This window comes from Leptonychotes weddellii, chromosome X (assembly GCF_054177405.1).
Source record: "Leptonychotes weddellii isolate Sample4059 chromosome X, ASM5417740v2, whole genome shotgun sequence".
NCBI classification, from domain to species: domain Eukaryota; kingdom Metazoa; phylum Chordata; class Mammalia; order Carnivora; family Phocidae; genus Leptonychotes; species Leptonychotes weddellii.
This window is the reverse complement of record NC_138385.1, coordinates 37597281-37618329: the sequence shown is the minus strand read 5'-3', so window position 1 is coordinate 37618329 and position 21049 is coordinate 37597281. Positions and strand designations below refer to the sequence as shown.

The 21049-nt window shown below is 41.0% G+C and overlaps 1 protein-coding gene across 2 annotated transcripts; it reads right to left on the bottom strand.

The window, feature by feature from the left end:
* Positions 1-8510: 8510 nt before the first annotated feature.
* On the bottom strand, positions 8511-20862 carry MORF4L2 (mortality factor 4 like 2). Of its 2 annotated transcripts, none has more exons than XM_006736590.2 (4): positions 20728-20862; positions 17912-18000; positions 11435-11539; positions 8511-10062 (listed from the first exon to the last, which is right to left on the bottom strand). In XM_006736590.2, the coding sequence occupies exon 4, from the start codon at positions 10037-10039 to the stop codon at positions 9173-9175; it is 867 nt and encodes a 288-aa protein (XP_006736653.1). In that variant the 5' UTR covers positions 10040-10062; positions 11435-11539; positions 17912-18000; positions 20728-20862; the 3' UTR covers positions 8511-9172. The 2 variants fall into 2 exon arrangements, with proteins under 2 accessions (XP_006736653.1, XP_006736652.1); XM_006736589.3 differs by lacking the exon at positions 20728-20862 and adding an exon at positions 19364-19518.
* Between the last annotated feature and the right edge of the window lie 187 nt (positions 20863-21049).

The following is a 21049-nucleotide window of genomic DNA, read 5'->3' as shown; positions in this document are numbered from 1 at the left end:
CAAAGGGCCTCAGATGTGCCCCAGCCTGTGTCGGTGATTCTGCCCTGAACATTGCTGTGTGCATGCAGTGCCTCTGATGTCTGTGTCAGCCCAGGCCCGGAGTCAGAGAAGACTCCGGGTAAAGGGAACTTGCAAAGGCATGTGGTCCAACAGCTTAGGAGAAAAGGGTTTTCACCTCCTGTGTGAACATCCCTATGCATTGCAGGCCCTGCCCGTGACTTGGGGGCCAGGGCTATCATCCAATTGTAAATTGGTGTGAAGATGCTTTTGGAGGCATTAATGGTGGGTGGTCAGCAGCCTCCAGAACCTGGTGCTCTGGGGTTCTCACCACTTCCCTGCTCACACAGAAGGCTGGTATCTCCATCACATGTCTAAGAAGTGACTTGCCTAGCCAACTCCAGAGCAGAAAGCATTGAGGCTCCCAGACCCTGGATAGAGCCCTCTGCTAACCAGGATACCCAGGCTTTTAGGTGACAGTGCTTGAGAGTGGGAGCTCCTCTGGTGGCTTCGTATAGAAGGGATTGGCTTCAGGTTCCTTGCAAAAATTCAGGCTCTAATCAGTAGAAGGTATGTGGATGACTGCCAGGAAAAAGTCACCAGGTCTGTGGTAGCCATGGAGACACACAGCTGTTTCCTCCAAAGAACCTTTGGAGCTCCCCTGACATTTATGCTAAGACCACACTTTCCCCAGACTGCTCCCACACTATCACGGAGCACAGTTGCGCAGCTAGAGCTGGGCCATTTCTGCTCATTGGACGATTCCTTTGATCTTTGCTTGTACTCTCCATTGGCCTGGTACAGACTTTCTCCTTATTGCACTACAGTCTGGGACTCTTTCTGCCTAATCCTCCCTCCTTACTTCTCTTTTCACAGGTGTGAGATAGACCTGACAGTCTAAAGGCTCTCCCCATCTCCTGCTCCTTCTCCTTGTATCTTTCATAGGTGTTTCCCCCAATAAATCTCTTGTATGTCAACTCTTGTCTTGGTATTTGCTTCCAGGAGGGCCTGAACTGGTGACAGGGTCAGGGTCCTTTCACAGATGAGATTTCAAGTTTCACATTTCTCAATAGTTGTACTATTTTTCCAAGAGGCAGGCTAGTATAATAAAGAGCTTAACTAACTGTGCTTGAGTCCCAGGTCTACCACTTTTAGCTCTGTGTCCTTGGCTTCTGTGCCCCTTTTCTTAAAAGAGTATAATCACATTACTTTCTCTTAGGGTTGTTGTGAGGTTTACGTGATTTATTATACAGACCACTTAGTGTCTCTCACATATTAAATAACATCAGCTGTTTTACATCTTTGATTGATTAAGGCAGAAGAGGGGAAGGGTATTACCAGGTCCTATAGCTATTGATGAGTTTGGCACTGAACTCTCAATCTAAAGTTCTGGAGCTCGAAGTATGTATGCTTTATTGATTTTCAACCTAGAAGTTAAAATTCAGGTTCAGGAAAACACATGAACCAGTTCAATGACATGATTATGTCCCCTACCTTCAACTGCATTAGATGGGTAACTCCCAAAATGAGAATGGTATGATCATATTGTCCCTTTTCCTATACCGTATCCATTAGACAGCTTACTCTGGAATACAGAAATGGCACTGAAGAGCATACCTGTATCTCCCCTTGTTACATTTACAAATGTTCTTTATGGTAGAGAGTGTCAAAGCTATGTTTTTCAAGAAAGGGAAAAGGCAAGATGGGAAGGAACCTAACATTTGCTTGAGTGCCCACTAAGGGCCTGATGCAGTGTTTGGAGTTTTGGTTTGAGTCTCTTAAAACCCTATAAGAGGGACGCCTGGGTGGCTCAGTTGGTTGAGTGTCTGCCTTCAGCTCAGGTCATGATCCCGGGGTCCTGGGATCGAGCCCCATGTCAGGCTCCCTGCTCAGTGGGGAGCCTGCTTCTCCCTCTCCCTCTGCCTCCGCCCGCAGCTCGTGTTCCTTCCCCACCCCTCTCAAATAAATAAATAAAATCTTAAAAAAAAAACCCCTAAGAACCCTGTAAGGCAGGTAGCAGTATTTCCTTACATGAAGAAGAAACAACTCGGGGAGTGTATTTTCCAAGGCCCTAAATCTAGTAAGTTGTGGAGCCTATATTCTAACCTAGGTTCATTATACTCCAAAACCCATACTCCTACCATTTAAATTTTTTTAAACTTTAGATGGTAACCTTCCAGGACTGGGAGATTGGTTGGTGTAAATATGCATGAGGAATGTTAAGTTGGAAGTTTCCTCTTTTGCACCAAGATTTAACAGATAGGAAAGTCTAAAGCCAGGTTTTCAAAGAAAATAACGAAGCAGCTCTAAAACTTACAAGGAGGACTAAAAGGGTCAAGAGAGAGGAGATATGGAGAAGGAATTTTTGTGAGGAGGATTTCTTTGGAGTGGGTGTCCAAGGGGGAAGAGTTGGGGTGCTTTCTCCTTCATCCCAAGGCTTTCGGCTGGGCCCCAAGAAGCTTGATATGTATCTCCTGGAGTTTGGAGGCACAGTGAAATGGGATCCGAATCCAGCATGAGAAATCTTAAGGGCTAAAGAATGCCACTGTGGTGATGGTGGGAGCAAAGGAGAGGTGACTGTATTAGGATGTCTATACTACCAATTTGTTGGGGGCAAAAGATATATGGGCGTTTCTCATGTATCAAAAGTGGGTCATGCAGGAGTATAATGTTTAGTATTGAGGGGCCTGCTGAAGAAAACTGTTTGGGGGTGCTAAGGATTCCATCAGAGAAACTGTATGGAATGGACAGCTGGAAAACCCAGAGCTGAAGAGGAAACAGCAATAGAATGTTTAGCTTTTGACACAAAAGTTGCAGTGGGGGAGCCTCACATAAGAGTCTGCTTTAAATGTCAGCTAGACCCAGAAAGCATGAAGCCAACTTACTACACAACCATAGCTTTCTGTTTACTCCCTCCCTTCAACCCTAGACAGGCCTGAAGTCAAAATTAGCAAGCTGGGGAGGATGGGGAAAGAGAAGAAACCCAACACATCCCTTACTCCAAAGGTGGGAGGTCCACCTGAATTTGATGCTAGCTGAGTGAGGAGAGGTTTAACTTTGAGTTCAGAGGGTTCTTCTTCTTCTTTTTTTTTTTTTTAGGGACTGGGGGTTCTAGTCACTGAAACGAAGCTAGATTTATTATTTAAAGTGACTGTAGGGCTCTTTGGAGTGAGCAGCAAAGCCATGGGGCCTGGGCAAAGCTTAAAGTATTAGACAAAAGTAAAGTTGCATTTTGGTTATATCTCACAGTTGTTCTTGCTCAGTAGATTGACTACCTCTGCTTGGTATGATGTTTGTGATGTGCCATGCTACTGTGTTTTTGTATCAATTTTCCTACACCAGCTTTCTTTTGCTTAGTATTTACCTAATACATATTCTTCCATCCTTTTATTTTGAACTTTTCTGGATAATTTTAAGGGCATCTTTGAGAAAAAGCATAAAACTAGATTCTGTGCCTTGAAAAAAAATCCAATCTGAGATTTTCTTTTACTATGAGTTTAATCTATCTGCATTTATTATTATTGATGTAGATGTACTTCTGCCTTCCTATTTTGTGTTTTCTGTTTATCGTGTTTTTTTCTTTGCATTTTCCCCTTTCTCTCTTTTCCTGCCTTCTCTTGGACCAAGGGAGTTTTCTTTGGAAATTTGGAATTTACACATTCTATTTTTATTTTTTAATTTGATAAACACATTCTATTTTTAATCTTTTCATGCTTATCCTAAGACTTTTTCTAAATTGGGGCGCCTGGGTGGCTCAGTCATTAAGCGTCTGCCTTCGGCTCAGGTCATGATTCCAGGGTCCTGGGATCGAGCCCCGCATTGGGCTCCCTGCTCCGCGGGAGGCCTGCTTCTCCTTCTCCCACTCCCCCTGCTTGTGTTCCCTCTCTCGCTGTGTCTCTATCGAATAAATAAATAAAATCTTTAAAAAAAAGACTTTCTAAATTGTTTAATTATATTTTTAACAAAATATAGACTGTCTCCAACTTCTGTCCTCTTCCTTAAACACTTTTATATTTTGAATTTTTTTCACAAAAACATAGGCACAATTACTAATAACTGAAATTTCTATATACAGACTGTTAACCATTATCATTCATAGCTCATGATGCACGTTTAAATATATTATCTCATTTGATTCTAGAGAAAGCTCAGCTAAGTGTTATCTTCATAATGAATTAATGAATTAAGAAAAAAAGAAGAAAGTCAAGAAAAGAGCTCTTCAATTCCTTTTTTTTTGAGAGAGAGAGAGAGAGAGCAGGGGGAAGGGCGGGGGGAGAGAGAGAATCTTTTTTTAAGATTTTTATTTATTTGACAGAGAGAGAGGGAGAGACAGCGGAAGTGCGAGCTTGAGCACAAGCAGAGGGAGCAGCAGGCAGAGGGAGAAGCAGGCTCCCCACTGAGCAGGAAGCCCCATGCGGGGGAGCTCAGGACCCTGGGATCATGACCTGAGCTGAAGGCAGACGCCACCCAGGCGTCTCATGAGGTCTTCAATTCTTTTTTTTTTTTTTAAAGATTTTATTTATTTATTTGAGAGAGAGTGAGAGCTAGAGAGAGAGCACACACAGAAGGAGAGGGAGAGGGAGAAGCAGACTCCCCGCGGAGCAGGGAGCCCGATGCGGGACTTGATCCCAGGACCCTGGGATCATGACCTGAGCCGAAAGCAGACACTTAACCGGCTGAGCCACCCAGGCGCCCCGAGGTCTTCAATTCTTAATGGTATCCTTAAAGTCCCTTAGAAGTCTGGAGACAAAAAAAAAAAAAAAAAGTCTGGAGACCTCAGGTTGAGAACCACAGATCTTAGGAATATAGTCTTCACCCTTTCCTTTTGGGAAGGGAGAGAGGAGAGAGAATTACTATCCTTGAACTTTTATGCTGTGCCAGAAATTTGTCTTAGGCAAAACAAGCCTTCTATTTAATGGCTACCTTCTTTGCTTTCTAGGTGTTTGATGGGTGTCATGAGAGTCATTTCACAACATGCTTCCGTACCAATCTGCATACATTCTCCTGGGTGGGAAACGGGCCTATTTATGTTGATAATGATATTGATGAAAACAATAAATAACAATTATAATAACTATTTATTATGGAACCACCACTTTAGCTAGGTGCTGAATCTCATGGGAGAAATAAACTCTCAGATCCACCCTTCAGTTTCAGAAGGAAGCCATTTAGTCATCAAGATGGCTAGATGAAACTACATCACCTGTGTGGCTTCAAAATAGAGACACTTGCTAAATCAACAGAGATTCTGGTAATAGTTTGCATACATTTATTATAATTGCCCTCTGTTTTTTTTAATCAATGAGATGGCCTGTTTTAGGTCCTAATAAAGTACTTTAGGCCTCTCCTGAATATTCCTAAGGTGTTGTCTTTAAAAAAATAAAGCAATTAACAAGAAGAAATCAGCTAAAGTAAAAAGAAACCACATATGAACTTAACTGGAAATGACTGAATTATCGGTCATTGGGATATTAACATGTGTGTTGGGTTCTTAAATTTTTCTCTCCTCCCATTTCTTACAGAGATCCAGGAGAGGGAGATTTGTGGCAGAGCTGGAAGTAGAAGCTGCTTGAAGCCGGTGGCTTTTATGTCTTGAAAAGAATTGTATTACTTGATAACATCAAGCCAGATGTCTCTGGATGGGAATGGAGGGCATTTGAAGGCAACAAGAGAAGAGAGGTCAGGGTTTGTGGGTCCTTCCAGTAGTGGGGACATGAGTAGTTTTCCGAATCAGGATCCAAGGAAGACTATGGTGGGCTCAGGAAAGCTGCGCACCTAGTCTTACCAAAGATTCCCCTAATCCAGAGGCCCGGATAGAAGCGGCAGGAGCAATGGATCTGAAGAAATCATGCCAATTCAGTAAATGAACATCTGATCCCTAACCAATGTGATCAGGTATCTGATGACAGTGGGAATCTCATGCTAGATCAGACCATAGCATGTTTGTACAACTAATGGAGATAGGGAATCCCTAGTAACAACTTAAGTGGGCATCCCAGCAACGTGCTACATTTGAATCTCAGGATCTTATTTATGTTCATTTATTTATTTATTTTTTTTTTAAAGATTTTATTTATTTATTTGAGAGAGAGAGAATGAGAGACAGAGAGCACGAGAGGGAAGAGGGAGAAGCAGACCCCCTGCTGAGCAGGGAGCCTGATGCGGGACTCGATCCCGGGACTCCAGGATCATGACCTGAGCCGAAGGCAGTCGCTTAACCAACTGAGCCACCCAGGCGCCCCTTATTTATGTTCATTTAAAGGCAATTTATTTTTTTAGAGATTTATTTACTTGAGAGTGTGAGTGCACATGCATGCACGTGCAGGGGGGAGGGCAGAAGGTGAGAATCTTCCAGCAGACTCCCTGCTGAGTGCAGAGCACAGATGTAGGACTTGATCCCACAACCCGTAAGATCATGACTTGGGCCAAAACCAAGAGTCGGACGCTTAACCAACTGAGCCACCCAGGTGCCCCTAAAGGCAATTTTAAAATGTGGTATTTCTAACATGTTCAAGTGTGTAAGCTAAGCTCCATCTGTTTGCTAGGCCTCCTATTCAAAGTTTCAAAGAACGAAGGAAACAAACTCTTATACAGTGTTTTCTGAGTGTTATGAACTATTACACAACTGTCCTCTGAATGTATGAGTCCTTAAGAACTTTTCTAGTTGGCCAGGCCCTAGGTCCCTCAGAGGGCATAATAGTTCTAAGACTATATGGCAAAGTATGAACTATGGTTATTTCAGGTGTGCGTATGCTAGAAATCTTAGCTGTCCTCTCTGATCCATTTTTCCTCCCTGCTCTGTGTCCCCCAAGCTTACCAAGGTAGATTACATCAAATGTTTTCCATGCCCTTTGGCTTCCAGTTTGGTTAAAGGGTAATGCCCAGAAGCATTAATTCAGGTATTTTTTATGCCCTCATCCTGGATTCTCTGAGGTCTCTGTGAGCTAACTGCATCCTGAAGATCACAGTTGTCAGGTGGCCCTTTCCATATAGTTGTCTACCAACCAGTAACCACTCCCTCCTCCCTCCCCCTTCTCACTGCTCCTACTTCCTCCCCTCCCCGTTCCTCTCCCACCCCTCCTCCACACTCTCCCCTTCCACTCCTTCCCCTCACCCTGCTCCCTACCCTCCTACTCTACTTTTCTTTGCTTATAGGTAACACCATATGGCAGGCTCAATTGTGAAATCTTAACCCCCCAGTACCTCAGAATGGGACTTCGTTTGGAGATGGAATCTTTACAGAGGTAGTTAAGTTAAAATGGGGTTATTAGGCCTCCTTAGAAGAAGCGATTAGGACACAGGTGCAGAGGTAAAGACCATGTGAAGTCATAGGAAGGCAGCCAACTACATGCCAAGGAGAGGCCTCAGAAGAAACCAACCCTGCCAATACCTTGATTTGGGATTTCTAGACTCCAGAACTATGAGAAAAGAAATTTCTGTTAAGTCACCTAGTTTGTGGTACTTTGATGTGGCAGCCCTGGCAAACTAATACACGCCATGATTTTACTCCTCTGCTGACAACTTGGGAAAAAAATTTCTCTATTAAACTTCTCAAATCATCTTATTTTGAGTCCCGTTTATTTCCTGCTGGGACCCTGACTGATCCAGTAGGATTATACAGGACTTTTTTTTTTTTTTTAAGATTTTATTTGAGAGTGAGTGAGAGCAGGGTGAAGGGCAGAACAGGGTGAAGGGCAGACGGAGAAGCAGACCCCCTGCTGAGCAGGGGGCTCCATGCGGGCTCGATCCCGGAACTCCGGGATGCTGACCTGAGCTGAAGGCAGATGCTTAACTGACTGAGCCACCCAGGTGCCCCTATACAGGACTCTCATTTCTAGATTTGTTCTTACTGTATTTTCCAAAATTTCTGCAGTAACATGGAATACTTTTTTTTTTTTTTTTTTGCACACTAAAGAAGTAAAAAACACTATCATGGGACAAAACCTGGTTTGGGAAATTTCCATATAGAATGGATTTATAATTATAGGCCTCCAACATCAACCCTCCTCCACAAATCCCCTACTCTGGATTCCCACTGTTATGTCTAAGGGATTATGAAAACAGAACAGGACCTCAATGTTGCAACCAGGGAAAGTGGCCATCCTTGGTCCAAAATCTCTAAGTATTTCTGATAGTGGTATTTCTACAAGTATTTCTGAAGGTGGCTGTCCATGCTTCCTTTTGTGGGAAAGAGCAAAGCTCTGCACAAGTGTAAGGGACTGTTAGAGTACCCACTAAATATTCTGTTATACCAGCCCAACTTACATAGGGGCAAGGTGCATCAGGAACAAAACCGCCTCTTCTAAGCAGCACTAGAAAGCGATCACACTTTGAGAAGCCACAGTGAGAGGGCAGGGGAGGGGAACTGGCATGACAGCATACTCCTGGCTGCCACACCCAACAGAAAAAGGAATTCTTTCACTGGAAGTCAGAACTCTCTGATACCATCTAGACCTTTCCTGAGCCTGCTGACTTGTCAGCCTCAGTAATATTAAAGGCACGCTGCAAAATACTTGCTTTGAAATTTAGAAACAAATTTTATTTAAGATCTGAAATACAATTCCTAAAATATCAACTTCTCCAGAAAACCGTGGCTACACAATAATGCATTGCCTCTATCATGTTAGAACGTGCATTAGACTCAAATACAAAAACCATGAAACAAATCACCATCCTTCAACAATTTGAGCAAAGATAGAATGCCTAAGGAACAACATAGATGGACTTGCAGAGGATGGGCTGTTTTACTTCAAGCACCATAAAAAAAAAAAGAGCACAAATGCATGGGTTTTCAGGTATATACATTAAGTTGAACCTTTGGCACTAGGAATCAGGGCATTTTGTCACGTAGCATTAACACATATTAGAAAATTGTGTAGTGTCAAAGGGATAGAACCACCAGCATTCAAGCAATGTTGTCAACTAGGCAATAAAATGTTCTACTGAATGTTTCTTCTTTGTCTAATTACTGCGTACACTGGTAGCAACTTTGAAATGAGAAAAGGAGCTTGTACTCCTTTCATTTTCTGTTTAAAACGAAACAGAAAACAAACTGAAACATAAGCCCTGTTATACATTAACAATTTTAAAGAACATCAATTATACAAGAAAAAGACTAAGAACAAAAAGAGTGTTTACAGATACCAGACGTTAACAGTGAGTGGTCAGTAGACCCTCACAGGGCTTTGCGGTGGTACTCAGCCGAAGCCACTTTGTAATCACTGGCAGTAAACAGAGATGCAGCATTCTTTGCCAGATATTTTAGGAAATCATGCAAATAGCCCAACAATAATGCAAGGCTCTTCTCATCAAGGGGCGTATATGCCAACATTGCTCCAATTCTCACAAATAATCTCAGTAGGTGTGGGGCTCCATAAACCTGGGACATTGGCGCATCAGGGTGAGCCAAGAGGATTTCTGCATACTGGGGCCTCTCAAATTTGTAGAGCAGCTGAGTGCCCAACATCACATTGAAATATTCTTTTATTCCGGCCACAACTTCATTAACCGCATATTCCTTATTATCAACATTTCCCTGCGACTTCTTACAATTTGCATACTCTTCCAGAATGGCATCTACATTTTTCTTAGCAGGGAGCTGAAACAGCTGCTTCTGCCTGGTAACTAAGTCCCAGTCCTCAACAAGCCATGGTTTTAATTCTTCAGGAATCTTCACTTTAACTTCCATTCTATTCTTAAATGCCTCCTCACTTTCAACAGTGGGATCTGCCCGGGCCCTTTTCTTCCGAGGTGGCTGGGGTGCTTCGCTGGTACTGCCACCATCTCCGTTTCCAGGAGTCTTCTGCTTGTTCTTTCTTGTCTTCCTCACAGATCCCGAAGGGGGGTTCTCTGCAGAGCGACCCCCCCATCTGCCTGGGAGAGCCGGTTCCAGATTCTTCTGCTGTGGACCAGCAGTCTTCTTTCCTGAGGAGGCCCCTCTCATCTTACTTCTTTGCATATTGCTTCTAGTTGGTTTTTTGAAGTTGTCTTCTTCTGCAGATTGTTGTCCACGAGTTTGAGACCCCTGCTTTCTGGAACTCATTCAACCCTTTTTTTTTCCAACCACTGTAATATATAAAGGATTTTACTTGGTTGTTTTCTCTTGTGACCTTTAACACACACTGCTTCTTAAAGGCCCACCAAAGTAAAACAGAAACTATTCTCTGAGAATTTGGATTTCAAATCCTAGTTCAGGATCATCTGTAAGTGACTTACTACTTCCACCCTCTCTTTGATCGTCACTACCAACCACTACTCTCACGCCCCCATCCGATCACTCATTGGACTTGCCCATTAAGTTAGTTTTTTGGTGCCACTCAAAAGACAGGAATATAATTTTAGAAAAAGAATGAATTAAATGGAATAAAACTGCAGAAGGCAGCAAAATTGAAATTAAAGACTCTGAACAGGAGAAATGACAAGATGAAAGAAATAAGAAAGATTGGTTGACTGGAGGCAAAATGAGTAACAGTAAATGCTTTTGTAGGAGTCCAGGTAGGCCTGAACTAGGGTGATGACAGAGTCAAGAGAAACCGAATACAGAACTTGGTAAATGAAGAGGGAGAAGTCAAAGGTGGCTCTGTAATTTTAAACCTAGGTAATTAATGAATTAATAAAAACACTGATTTTAATGGTTAGTTTAGAATCAGCAATAAAGTAATAGGAAAGAAATAATTCATCCATTCAATTAGTCATCATACATTAATGCATATTTGTTTTGGGACAGGTACTATGCTAGGTGCTAGGGATTCAAATATCTAAAGTGGCAATTAAAAAAATAAGGTTAGTACAATGACAGTTATAAGCACAGAGTACTTTGGAGCAAATGAGAAATGGTACATGACACCGCTTTCAGTATTAGCTTGTTGGAGGAGGTGATAAATCAGTGAGGGAGAAGTCAGTGATGATTCCCAGGTTTTGAGAATGGGTGATTAGGTCATTAGTATATCAACAAATGAGAGTGCATCTAAAGAAGGAGGAAGTGGATTAGAGAGGAAAGAAGTTCAGTACTGGATCTACGAAGTGTGAGGTATACAGTTAGACATTTAACTTTAAAGCTCAGGTGAGGGTCAGAGCCAGAAATGGAGATCTGAGAGTAATCATCATACAGCTGCTACTGGAAGCTATGAAAGTCATCAAAATCATTCATGGAGAGAAGAGGAAGAAAAACTGCACCAAAGTATGAAATTCTGGAAAAACCTAAAAAGAATGATATTTAAGGGGTGAGCAGAGAGACCAAGAACAAAACAAAAATGGTCAGAGCACCCATAGAAGCATTAGGAGAATGTTGTTTTGGAAGCCAAAGAAGTTGAGAGTTTTAAGATGGGCAAGGAATAATAGTATAAAATGCAGCAGAGAGAACTGTGAGATAAAGATGAAAAAATAGTGTTCTATGATTCTTATAGTGTGACAGATGAAGCAATTTTTTTTGACTTACATAATCCTCTTCCTTCTTTCCCTTCCAAGAACTCCTAGTGTTTTCCCAGATGGAACCTCCTAGATCTCCTGGGATGGTCTGGAAGGATGAGGTGGGAGACACAACCTAGAAAGGAAAACAGGTTCTGCAATGAAGATGAACTTTTATGAAATAATACAGAAAAAAAACCCCCGTACTTTTTTGACTGTAATATCAGAGAAATTATATATCTGAGAAATTAATATCAGAGAAAATATATGAGCTCCACTGTTAGACATACTTCTACTTCAGTTAGGCTCTGCCATTTATGAATTGTGAGGACTTGGGCAAGGTATGTAAGCTCTCTTAGCCTTTTTTTCCTCATCTATGGAATGAGGCAAAACTATCCCTTGACTTCACAGGTTCTTCTTAAAAACTTTATAAATACAATTTGGCTAAACAGCACAGTGTCTTGCAGGAATACGTGTGAATATGGACACAAAGATGTTCACTGCAGTGGTGCTCTTAATATTGAAGAACTGGAAACACCTATATATTCATAATACAGATTATGTATGCACACTCTGGAAGAACATTCAAATGAATTAAGCAGAGAACCACGAATGAATATGGAAAGATGCTTGAGTCTACATTATTAGGTAAACAGGCATAAGGCATAATATGTACAATAGGATACTGAAGAGATAGAACAGGTCGAGAAATAACTATCAGTCCTATACAGTTCTTACGTAGAGTGAGTGTGATCAAACTCCTGTTTTAAACTGATACGTATAAATGCATAGGAAAAGTATCTAGATGAATCAATACCACACTGTTAAAATCAGGGTAACCGCTGGGAAAAAATGAGGGATGGTGGTGGATCAGACTTAAACCAGGTTTCTCTGATAACTATGACTTTCACCCACATAAAAAGCTCCTCAGCCAATCCTTAGCCCTTAAAACGATGTAAGCAGGTGTCAGGGAAGCCCTAGGGGGGGGAAATAAGAGGTAAGAAATGCTAGACAACCAGAGCCTTGAATCAGAGAAAGCAGTTACTAGGGAGAGAGGCCTGAGTGCCAGAGCTTTCACTAACCAAATGAGATCCTCTCACTAAAAGGACACAAAGATCTGAGTAAAAAATAAAAGGGCAAAGGGCTCTCTCCCTCAAGAGAGCATCAAAATCTGTGAATACGGATACTGACCCTGTGGGAATCAGACACCTGCCTGAGAGGGATAAACAGACACATCCTGTGAAGGATCAGTGGCCAGTGTGTCATGGCATTACATTGTAAGCTATCGAAGCTTACAAAAAGGATGTTTCTAAACGAACATTCATTGTGCCCCCGACAGAGGGGACATGGTATATGAGGGTATCAGAGAATTAAGTAATATAGGCAAAATTCAGAAAACCCACCTCAGAGTTAATACAGTGCAGAGCTTCCACTAGGATAGTTAAAATACCAACTAAAGAAACCAAGATGGCTCAGTGCCAGCCAGACTGTGTATAACAGAAGTGAGGCCAGGCTGGATGGGAAGTATTTTGGAAGTCTTACAGTCATCAGCAATTCCTTACTGAGAAGGAACTTGAAAATGATAGCTGAACCTACTGTACATCCTTGGCATTGATCTCATATATTCATTCATAGGAAAACTACAAAAAGGAATTCTACCTGGTTCTAATTAACTGGGTGAGTTTTGTCATTCTCTACAAATTCTTCTATCACTCTTATAAAGTCTCCATGAAATATCTGACATTATACAGAAAAATACCTGCACGAGTCAAGGTTTGTGACCAGTGAATAAAGCCACGGAAACAGCCTTTATAGAAGTTGTCTCAGTACCTTTATTTTCATCTGAGTATCCTACAGATCAAACAAGCAACTATTACTACCTGGAAGTCAGAAACCAGACATCAAAAGAAGGGAATACCTGTCCTTTTGATGTTTGGCTCCTACTTGTAACACAAGTTTCTGGATAGCTTTCCACTTTGTACCTCCCTTCCCAGCTTAACACTGCTCCAAGATCAGTGACCGTGAAGTTTGCACTATAGATTACTTAATTTGGGGCCATTTTAAACTTTGAGTTTGCCAGCTTGTCTTCAGTTTCAGGCTTTTATAATGGTTGTTTACTGGCTTAGTATACCTACTCTTTGCTCCCATCATGCTCTCTCCCTTGTCTCCATCTAAATACCACAGAAGTCTTCTTTCCTCCTTAAATCTCCAACCCTAATCCATGTTTCTCTCCCATCTCCAATACCATACGAAGCGGATGTTACTTCAGAGTCCAATATTTAAATGTCTCATGTTAGTTTTGCTTATAGAACCACACCATTAATCTATTTGCCACAGGTCTTGTGTTACACATATAGCATATATTTTGGAGCAGCACTTAGGTCCCTGGTGGGTATACAATAGCGATTCAAAGTGAGGAAGTGATTCAACATATGAAGAAAATGGAGGCACAAATTAGGGACGAGTCATCAAGTATTTTCCCACTTGTCTTCTACAGGTCAGCTCTAGGGGTAGGCCAGACACTGAGAAAACACATTCGTAGGTTTGCCCTAGTTTTCTAAATTTCTGTGTAAATGCTTAAACAGAGGTGAGCTTATACTGGTTATCAAATCTTAACCTTCCCTTTTAAAAAACGTGGTATCACAACTAGTTATTTTTCCCATGTAACATAATATACGTAGATCTTGAGAGCTGTGTATTTCATCAATGGTCATACCTTAATCTAAACACCCTTAATGGAAAGTGATTCCTCTTCAATTTACCCTGCAGAAACTATTACAGCATTTTTGTCATTTCCTTTTATTATTTCCAGATGCAGATTTAGTGGGTCAAGAGATAATAACACGTTGCCAAATAACTTCCTCCCAAGCTGTACCAGTTTTGAACCTTACAAGTAGTGTGTAAAACTATCACTTGTACTCTGGTCAGCAGTGGCTAGGCTCATTTACAGAATTTGATAAAATGTTTAGTTGTTTTATTAGAGATGTTTAACATTTAAAAAGCTTCTATTGGCAACATACGCTTTTGTCCTGTGCCCATTCAGTTGATTCTTAGTGATTTCAACATCTATAGGAGCTCTTTATATACCAAGAGTTGTATTTCCCCTAGTGTTTTTTATAGTGCCTGATGTTAAGATTTTAAAGTTTTATATAATGAAATGTTAGTTTCCCCTTCCACTGTTAAAAGATGTCATTTTAATGGAGGTTTTATATTTTCTTAATCCACCCAGAATTTATTTTCTAAGTTACAAACTGAAAATCTGCATTATTTTCCCCAACTAGTTAATTCTGTGGTACCATTTACGGGTAATCTTTACATATGTATAAATTCCAAAATACATAAAGATGGGGGAATTCTCCCTTTACCTCCCCTCCCCAATCCCAGAATGACTGTGTAAGCTTTCAAATCCTATGTGCATATTCACACCATATACAACCTTTAAAACTAAATGTGTATTCTGTATTTGATTTGGTGAGACATATTGCCCCACACCTTTTCTCGTTTTGTCATGGGCATCTTTCTGTCCACACATACCTAGCTCATTCTTTTTAATATCCACATTACTCTATAATCTCTATGTGCCAGAATTTAGCCAGTCCCTTATTAACATTTAGGTTGTTCCCAATACTTCATTTTTACAGAAATGCTGTAATAGTCATAAGTGTACAAATATATTAGAGCATTAGGGATTTCAGGACTATTCTCAGAAGTGGAACTGTTCAAAGGATTGATATACTTATAACTTTGATGAGATAGAGGCAAATTCAATTTGTAAAGAACCACTTTAATTTGTACTCCCAGCAAAAATGTTAAAGTTCATTCACCTACACCTTCAGCAACATGGGATAAACATCTTCTGGAAAAAAATTTTTTGCTTACCTAGTATGTAGTTAATATCACTGAGCATCTTTCACACATTCATGTATATGTTTTGCTTATGTGAATATTTTTGTTCTTTTTTATACTAGGTTGTTTGCTTCCTTTACTGATTTCTAAGAATTAAATCCTAAGTATTCTTGGGTATGTTGGAAACATTTTTTCCAAACTCATTTTCCTTCTCTGGGTCTGTGTGTGTGTGTGTGTGTGTGTGTGTGTGTGTATAATCACACAAGTATGTCAACCTTTTCCTTTGTGAACTTTGGCATTTATGTCACATCCAGGGAAAATGCTCCCAAATCAATATTCTAAATATGATTTCCTGTATTTCTTGGTATTTCTATAGTTTCTTCCAAATATGTGACTTTTCCTAATATTAATTATTAAAGCGGTCATCCTTTCCCCACTGATTTGAAATGCTATTATAGAACATTCTAAATTCCTAGATGTACATGGGTCTTTTAAGGTACTCTCTTCCCAATGATTTCTGATTATTCAATTGTTAAAGGTTATCACTATTTCTAGGTCACCTGGTCTGTCATAGTGGTATCTGTTCTCACACCAGTATCACTTTGGTTTAATTATCATAAAGACATAAATGTTGCCCTAGAATAACACTTGTAAATGGTTTCCAAGGATGTTTGATGCATTATTTGAAGTAGCAAACACTGGAGTCAACCTGGAGGTCTATCACTAGTGATTTGGTGGAAAGATAAAATGTGGTTTATCCATAATATGGATTATCATGCTAGTTAAAACAATGCCACTGCAAAAGGAATCAAAAAGAACACTCTGAATGGACATGAAGACATCCAAGATAATTCGCTGAATAAAAACAGCAAGTTGCAAAAACAATACCTATAGCGTGATACCATATTTGTGTAAAAGAAAACACAAAACGTATTTTATATATATATATCCATGTATGTTTTTAAACAGGTACATAATTTAGAGATCTAGAAGGAAATAGAACTGAGAATAGTGGTTAACTCTGGAAAGAGTAAGAGATTGGAGGCGAAGAAATTGAAACCTGAGCCTACTCTGTAATATTTACACCTTTCATTATAAGGATAATATATTCACATACCAATTACATGACAAAATCTGTATTAAAATACACATATTCAATGATTTTCTAATCTATTCTTATGCTTAGATCTCACACATAGCTGGACTTTTCAGTAAATTATCAGTGTATAATACATTTTGTAGGCATACCATTCAGACTGGTTTCCCTCCCCCCTCCTAGGTTCTGCCCATTCTTGGAGGTGCAGGTCAAGGTCCTTTTCCTCTCTGAGGCTTTCTCCATTTCAGGATACCCTGGACCTTGCCTTCTCTGAGCTTCTACTGGCCTAACAGCCCCACTCCCTCCCTTTTGCCCTTAATCATTCTCCAAATGGCCTCCTGTAAAGGGGTTTTGTGCCTACCCATCTACTGCATCTTTTCCGCCAGGGCAGCGCCCTCCTCTGCAACCCAGCTTTCAGAAGAGAAAAAAAAAAAATTAGAAGGAAAATATAGTGACTCCATTGGAAAATGAAGCTCTCAAGTCACTGAAAAAACCTTCCTTCATCCCCTCATGCAAGTGATGGGCTACTTAGGAATGGAGACTCCAAAGGCTAACATTTTGGTATGGGTGTGTCACAAATGAAGTGTGAACAACATCTCCTATGGTTTGTTGGAATAAACCTTTAAATACACATATACCATGCCAGTTACATTTATATCCATTCTCTTCTGGATCTTGGAACACTTCCTTTATGTTTAACATATTTTTTGAGTCTGAGACAAAGGAGGAATGACACAAAAGCTGTTAGCAGACTGAATATGGTTATGATTTCCTAGTTAAAATTATAGCTCCTGGAAATTCCCTTGTAAATAAATACGATCAATATACTCAGTATCTTTCTAGATTGTTAGGACAAGCCAGAAGTCATAATTTCAGAATTCAGTTCTAGTGGTAACTGCTGCTTCTGGAAAAATCAGGAAAAAAACCAACAGTATTAATTTTTTTACATTTCCGAACAGAAGAATCCACTGCTTTTAGAAGTTTAAGAGTGTATGTGTGGGTAGGTAAACCAGGATGTACCACAAGGACTAACAGAACCATAATCATTATTAAAGCAAACACTTATATGTGCCAAGCACTGTCCTGGTACTTTACACGTAATCCCTTCAAAAATCCTATGAAGGAACTATTATCATCTTTATTTTACACATGAGGAAATTTAGGGACAAAAGGAGGTAAGTATCTTGCCCAGGATCACATAGTAAGTGGCAAAGATAGAATTCAAATTAAGGAAGTCAGTATTTGCTTTCAACCACTAAATTATGCTGTACATGAGATGCCACAATTTTTTTAAAAAAAAAAGAATTATACATATATATACACATATATATGGAACTAACTCTAGGGTATCAATTGTAGCATCTTTTATCAAAGAATGTAAGATTATACAGTCCTCTGTTGTTTGGGCACTTGCTATACTGGAAGCACCCATCCTTTCCTTCTTAGAATTTAGAGTGCTTTCCCAGATAGCCGCTTATTAATCTTCAAAATATTCCTGGACAGTTAGGAAGGTTATGTGGAATTATCTTGTTTGAGAATTGAGGCCAGGAGAAGGGAGGCACTTACCCAGATTCTGTAATCAGGGATGGTTCTGCAACCTGGATCAGATCTTCTGATCCTTACTATACAGCAAACTTAGCTTTTCTGATGATGGCCTGGAAGGTCAAAGAAGGGGACAGAAAAGGACATAAAGTAAAAAGATATGAGATCCTTTTTTTTCCTCCATTAACCAATGCATTTTATCACACACAAAGGACACCACAGCTGATAAACAATGTACAAATGTTTCTTTTTCCTTTCTTGTGGTTTTATTTTCAAAATTACTGTATTGTGCATTTATCTTTATTTTTGATAAAGTAACTGTCTTTTTTATACTTTTTATGAAGGATAATTTCAAATGAATAAAAATGTAGAAGAAGAGTATTATAAACCTATACCAATCACCCAGCTTCAACAATTACCAACTGAAGGCCATCTTGTTTCATCTATAACCCCACCCACTGCTCCCCCCCACTCCGATTTTTTTAGGCTCACCGAATAGCTGATTTTCTGCATTTTATTATGGAAAATGTCAAACATATACCAAGGAAGACGGAATAATATAAGGAACCCCATATGCCCCATCACTCAGCTCAAACAATTATTAACTTAGGGCCAGTTTTGTTTCATCTATACCCCTCCCCACTTCCCCCTACCGCTGAGATTATTTTGAAGCAAATCCCAGTCATCAACGTATCTTAAGTCATTCCCAGACATTTTATTACTTAATCCGCAAATATTTTCCTATCTCTACAAGATAATTTGAAAACATAACCATTAATGCCATTATACGTCTAAAATATCGACATCAATTCCTTAAAAAACCATCAAACCCGTCTTCAAATTTTCCCGACGCATCTTAGTTTTTTTTTTTTAGTTGGTGTGTTCGAATGAGGATCCAAACAAGGCCTACTCATCGCATGTGGTTCATCTCTTGATCGCTCTCGTTCTCCATCGCCCCCCAACCCCCGCCTTTTAAACTTTTCAATATGGAAAATTCCAATCCCCGCTATTTCGAGCTAATTCTCAAGTAGTAAATTATTTCACCGGCAAAGACTGGTGTGTCTCTTTTATAGGTCGAATTTCTTATAGGAAAGAATTTGATGGGCAGGAAAAACACTATAATGAACGATTTTACATAATTTATGTTTTTTTCTCATTCTGTTACGCGGGTTTTTCACTCCACAATAACAGCGAATAGCTTTCGGAACCAGGATTGGTATTAAGTGCCTTATACGCACTAACACACAGTACGAGCCTCTGAGGTACACGTCTCTGAGGTAGATACTATTATTATCACCATTTTACAAACATGGAAACCGAGACGCTGAAAGAACAGGAGCCAGCCCAAGCTGGGCGTTGGCGAGGAGGAATTTGAATGCAGCTCTGCCCAACTGTGAAACCATTAGTTAATCCTGTCAATATATGCGACGATAAAAAGAAATCGTCAACCCTTTCACCCCACCCCCACCCCGAAACCTGAAACGAGAATCCAGTTCTTTCCAGCAGCCGACGTGTGATCACTGCCGTCCCTCCAACCGCCATAGTAAAGCCAGGTTTCTCTGGCAACTGATATCCATAGGCAGACACGTCACCATGGAGGCGGGCTTATAGCCTCCAGCCAATCACAATCGTCTTGCCTAAGTTTTAGAATGTTCCATAACCAAATGATTGGACGAGGCCTAACACGTCAGCGATGACACTTCGCCGCAGTAAAGGCGGGTGCTAGCAACCTGCTTCTTCACGGTTAAGGCTTGAAGCAAGCCAATCATCTTTCTCCTTTAGTGCGGGCTCTGGCCAATGACGCTCGCCCTCTTAGGTTCTTAGCCCGCCCTCCAAAAGCGCGACAGCCGTTGGGTCATAAGTCTATAGGGCAGGGTGTTCACGTGGCCTATTTTCACGACCCAGAGTTCCCCTGACCAGAGGTTTTTTTTTTTTTTCTTTTTTTCCTGCACGGAGGCATTATGGGTTTTTTTTTTTCCACTGGGAAAGGAAGTGTCTACGTGGCCTGCGGAAACAGGATGGGCGGAAATGAGCTAAGGTTCCCGCGAGTGGGGAAGCGCGAGGTCAAATTTGGGGCCACGCCCCCCAACCTCTTGCGCAACTGTCGGAGTAAAGAAAAATAAAAGCGGAGCGGGGGTTTTAATGTGTGTGTGAGTTGGGGTGGTGGGTGTGTGGGGGCGTGGTGTTGGGGCCTGTCTGTGTGCGGGCGAGCTCGCGTAGCCTTGGGGTTGCGATGTATGCGCGGCAGCCCTCGTGGCGTCGGTGGTGGTGGGTGTGCGCAGGCGTGCGCCCCTAGCGTTGGGACACAGCGTTGGGGCCGGTGTGTGTCCCAGACGGGGGCGTGTATGTGTGTGCGCGCACATGTGTATGTGAGTGTGTGCGTGCACGCGCGCTGTGTACGGAATGGTCTCTACTTTTGTATAAGTTTGAAAATTGTTCTAATGAAAAGGAAAATAAGTCAAGGCGACCATAACCAATAAAGAGGCTTTGCCAGAAATATTTTGGCCTCTCCTAGCGGTTTAATTTCAGACCCTAAAAATACTCTTTCTTCCCACGTTTTTCTCTGTTGCCAAAATCCTGTTCTAAACCATAGCCCTCCAATAGTTAAGAGCCAAACGCTCCCATCCCCATGTTAGCAATTCCAAGGTGCAGCTTCTTTCCTGTTCCCTGGTATCCTCCCCCCCCCCCAAAGTGGCCTGCCATTCTCTTGGCACAAACACAATTTTCTGCCGGTAATATAATGTGATAGCTTTCCCCTCCAGTCTCTTTCTCTCTCTCTTTACACACACACACACACACACACAGACTCCGAATTTCTGTAGGGGCTTAGGCTCTCTTACCTTTTTGTCCTGATCTCCAAGCACAGTGTCCTTCAGGCAAGTACGCACACAGCTAGTTTTCCAGAAAGTTCTCTGGCTGAGGTTTATACCTCTTGAGTCTGCCAGTAGATGCCACCAAATCCCAGCAAAGGATTGGCTGTTTAGTCCCTGGAATTATGGGATTTTGTTTCCCCTCTTCCTGATTTGTTGAACTCCACAAACAATGTATAGGGATCATGTATACCTTTCATTGCTAAGGAAAAAATCAAATCAACTTTTGAAAATAGCCCAACCAGGCAGAGGACTATGGCCCTAGATCCAAATGTTTTTCCTTGCTTCTTCT

Bases quoted from the DNA above. Each gene is read 5' to 3' on its own strand.
- MORF4L2 (XM_006736590.2), bottom strand. From the start codon at position 10,039: ATGAGTTCCAGAAAGCAGGGGTCTCAAACTCGTGGACAACAATCTGCA.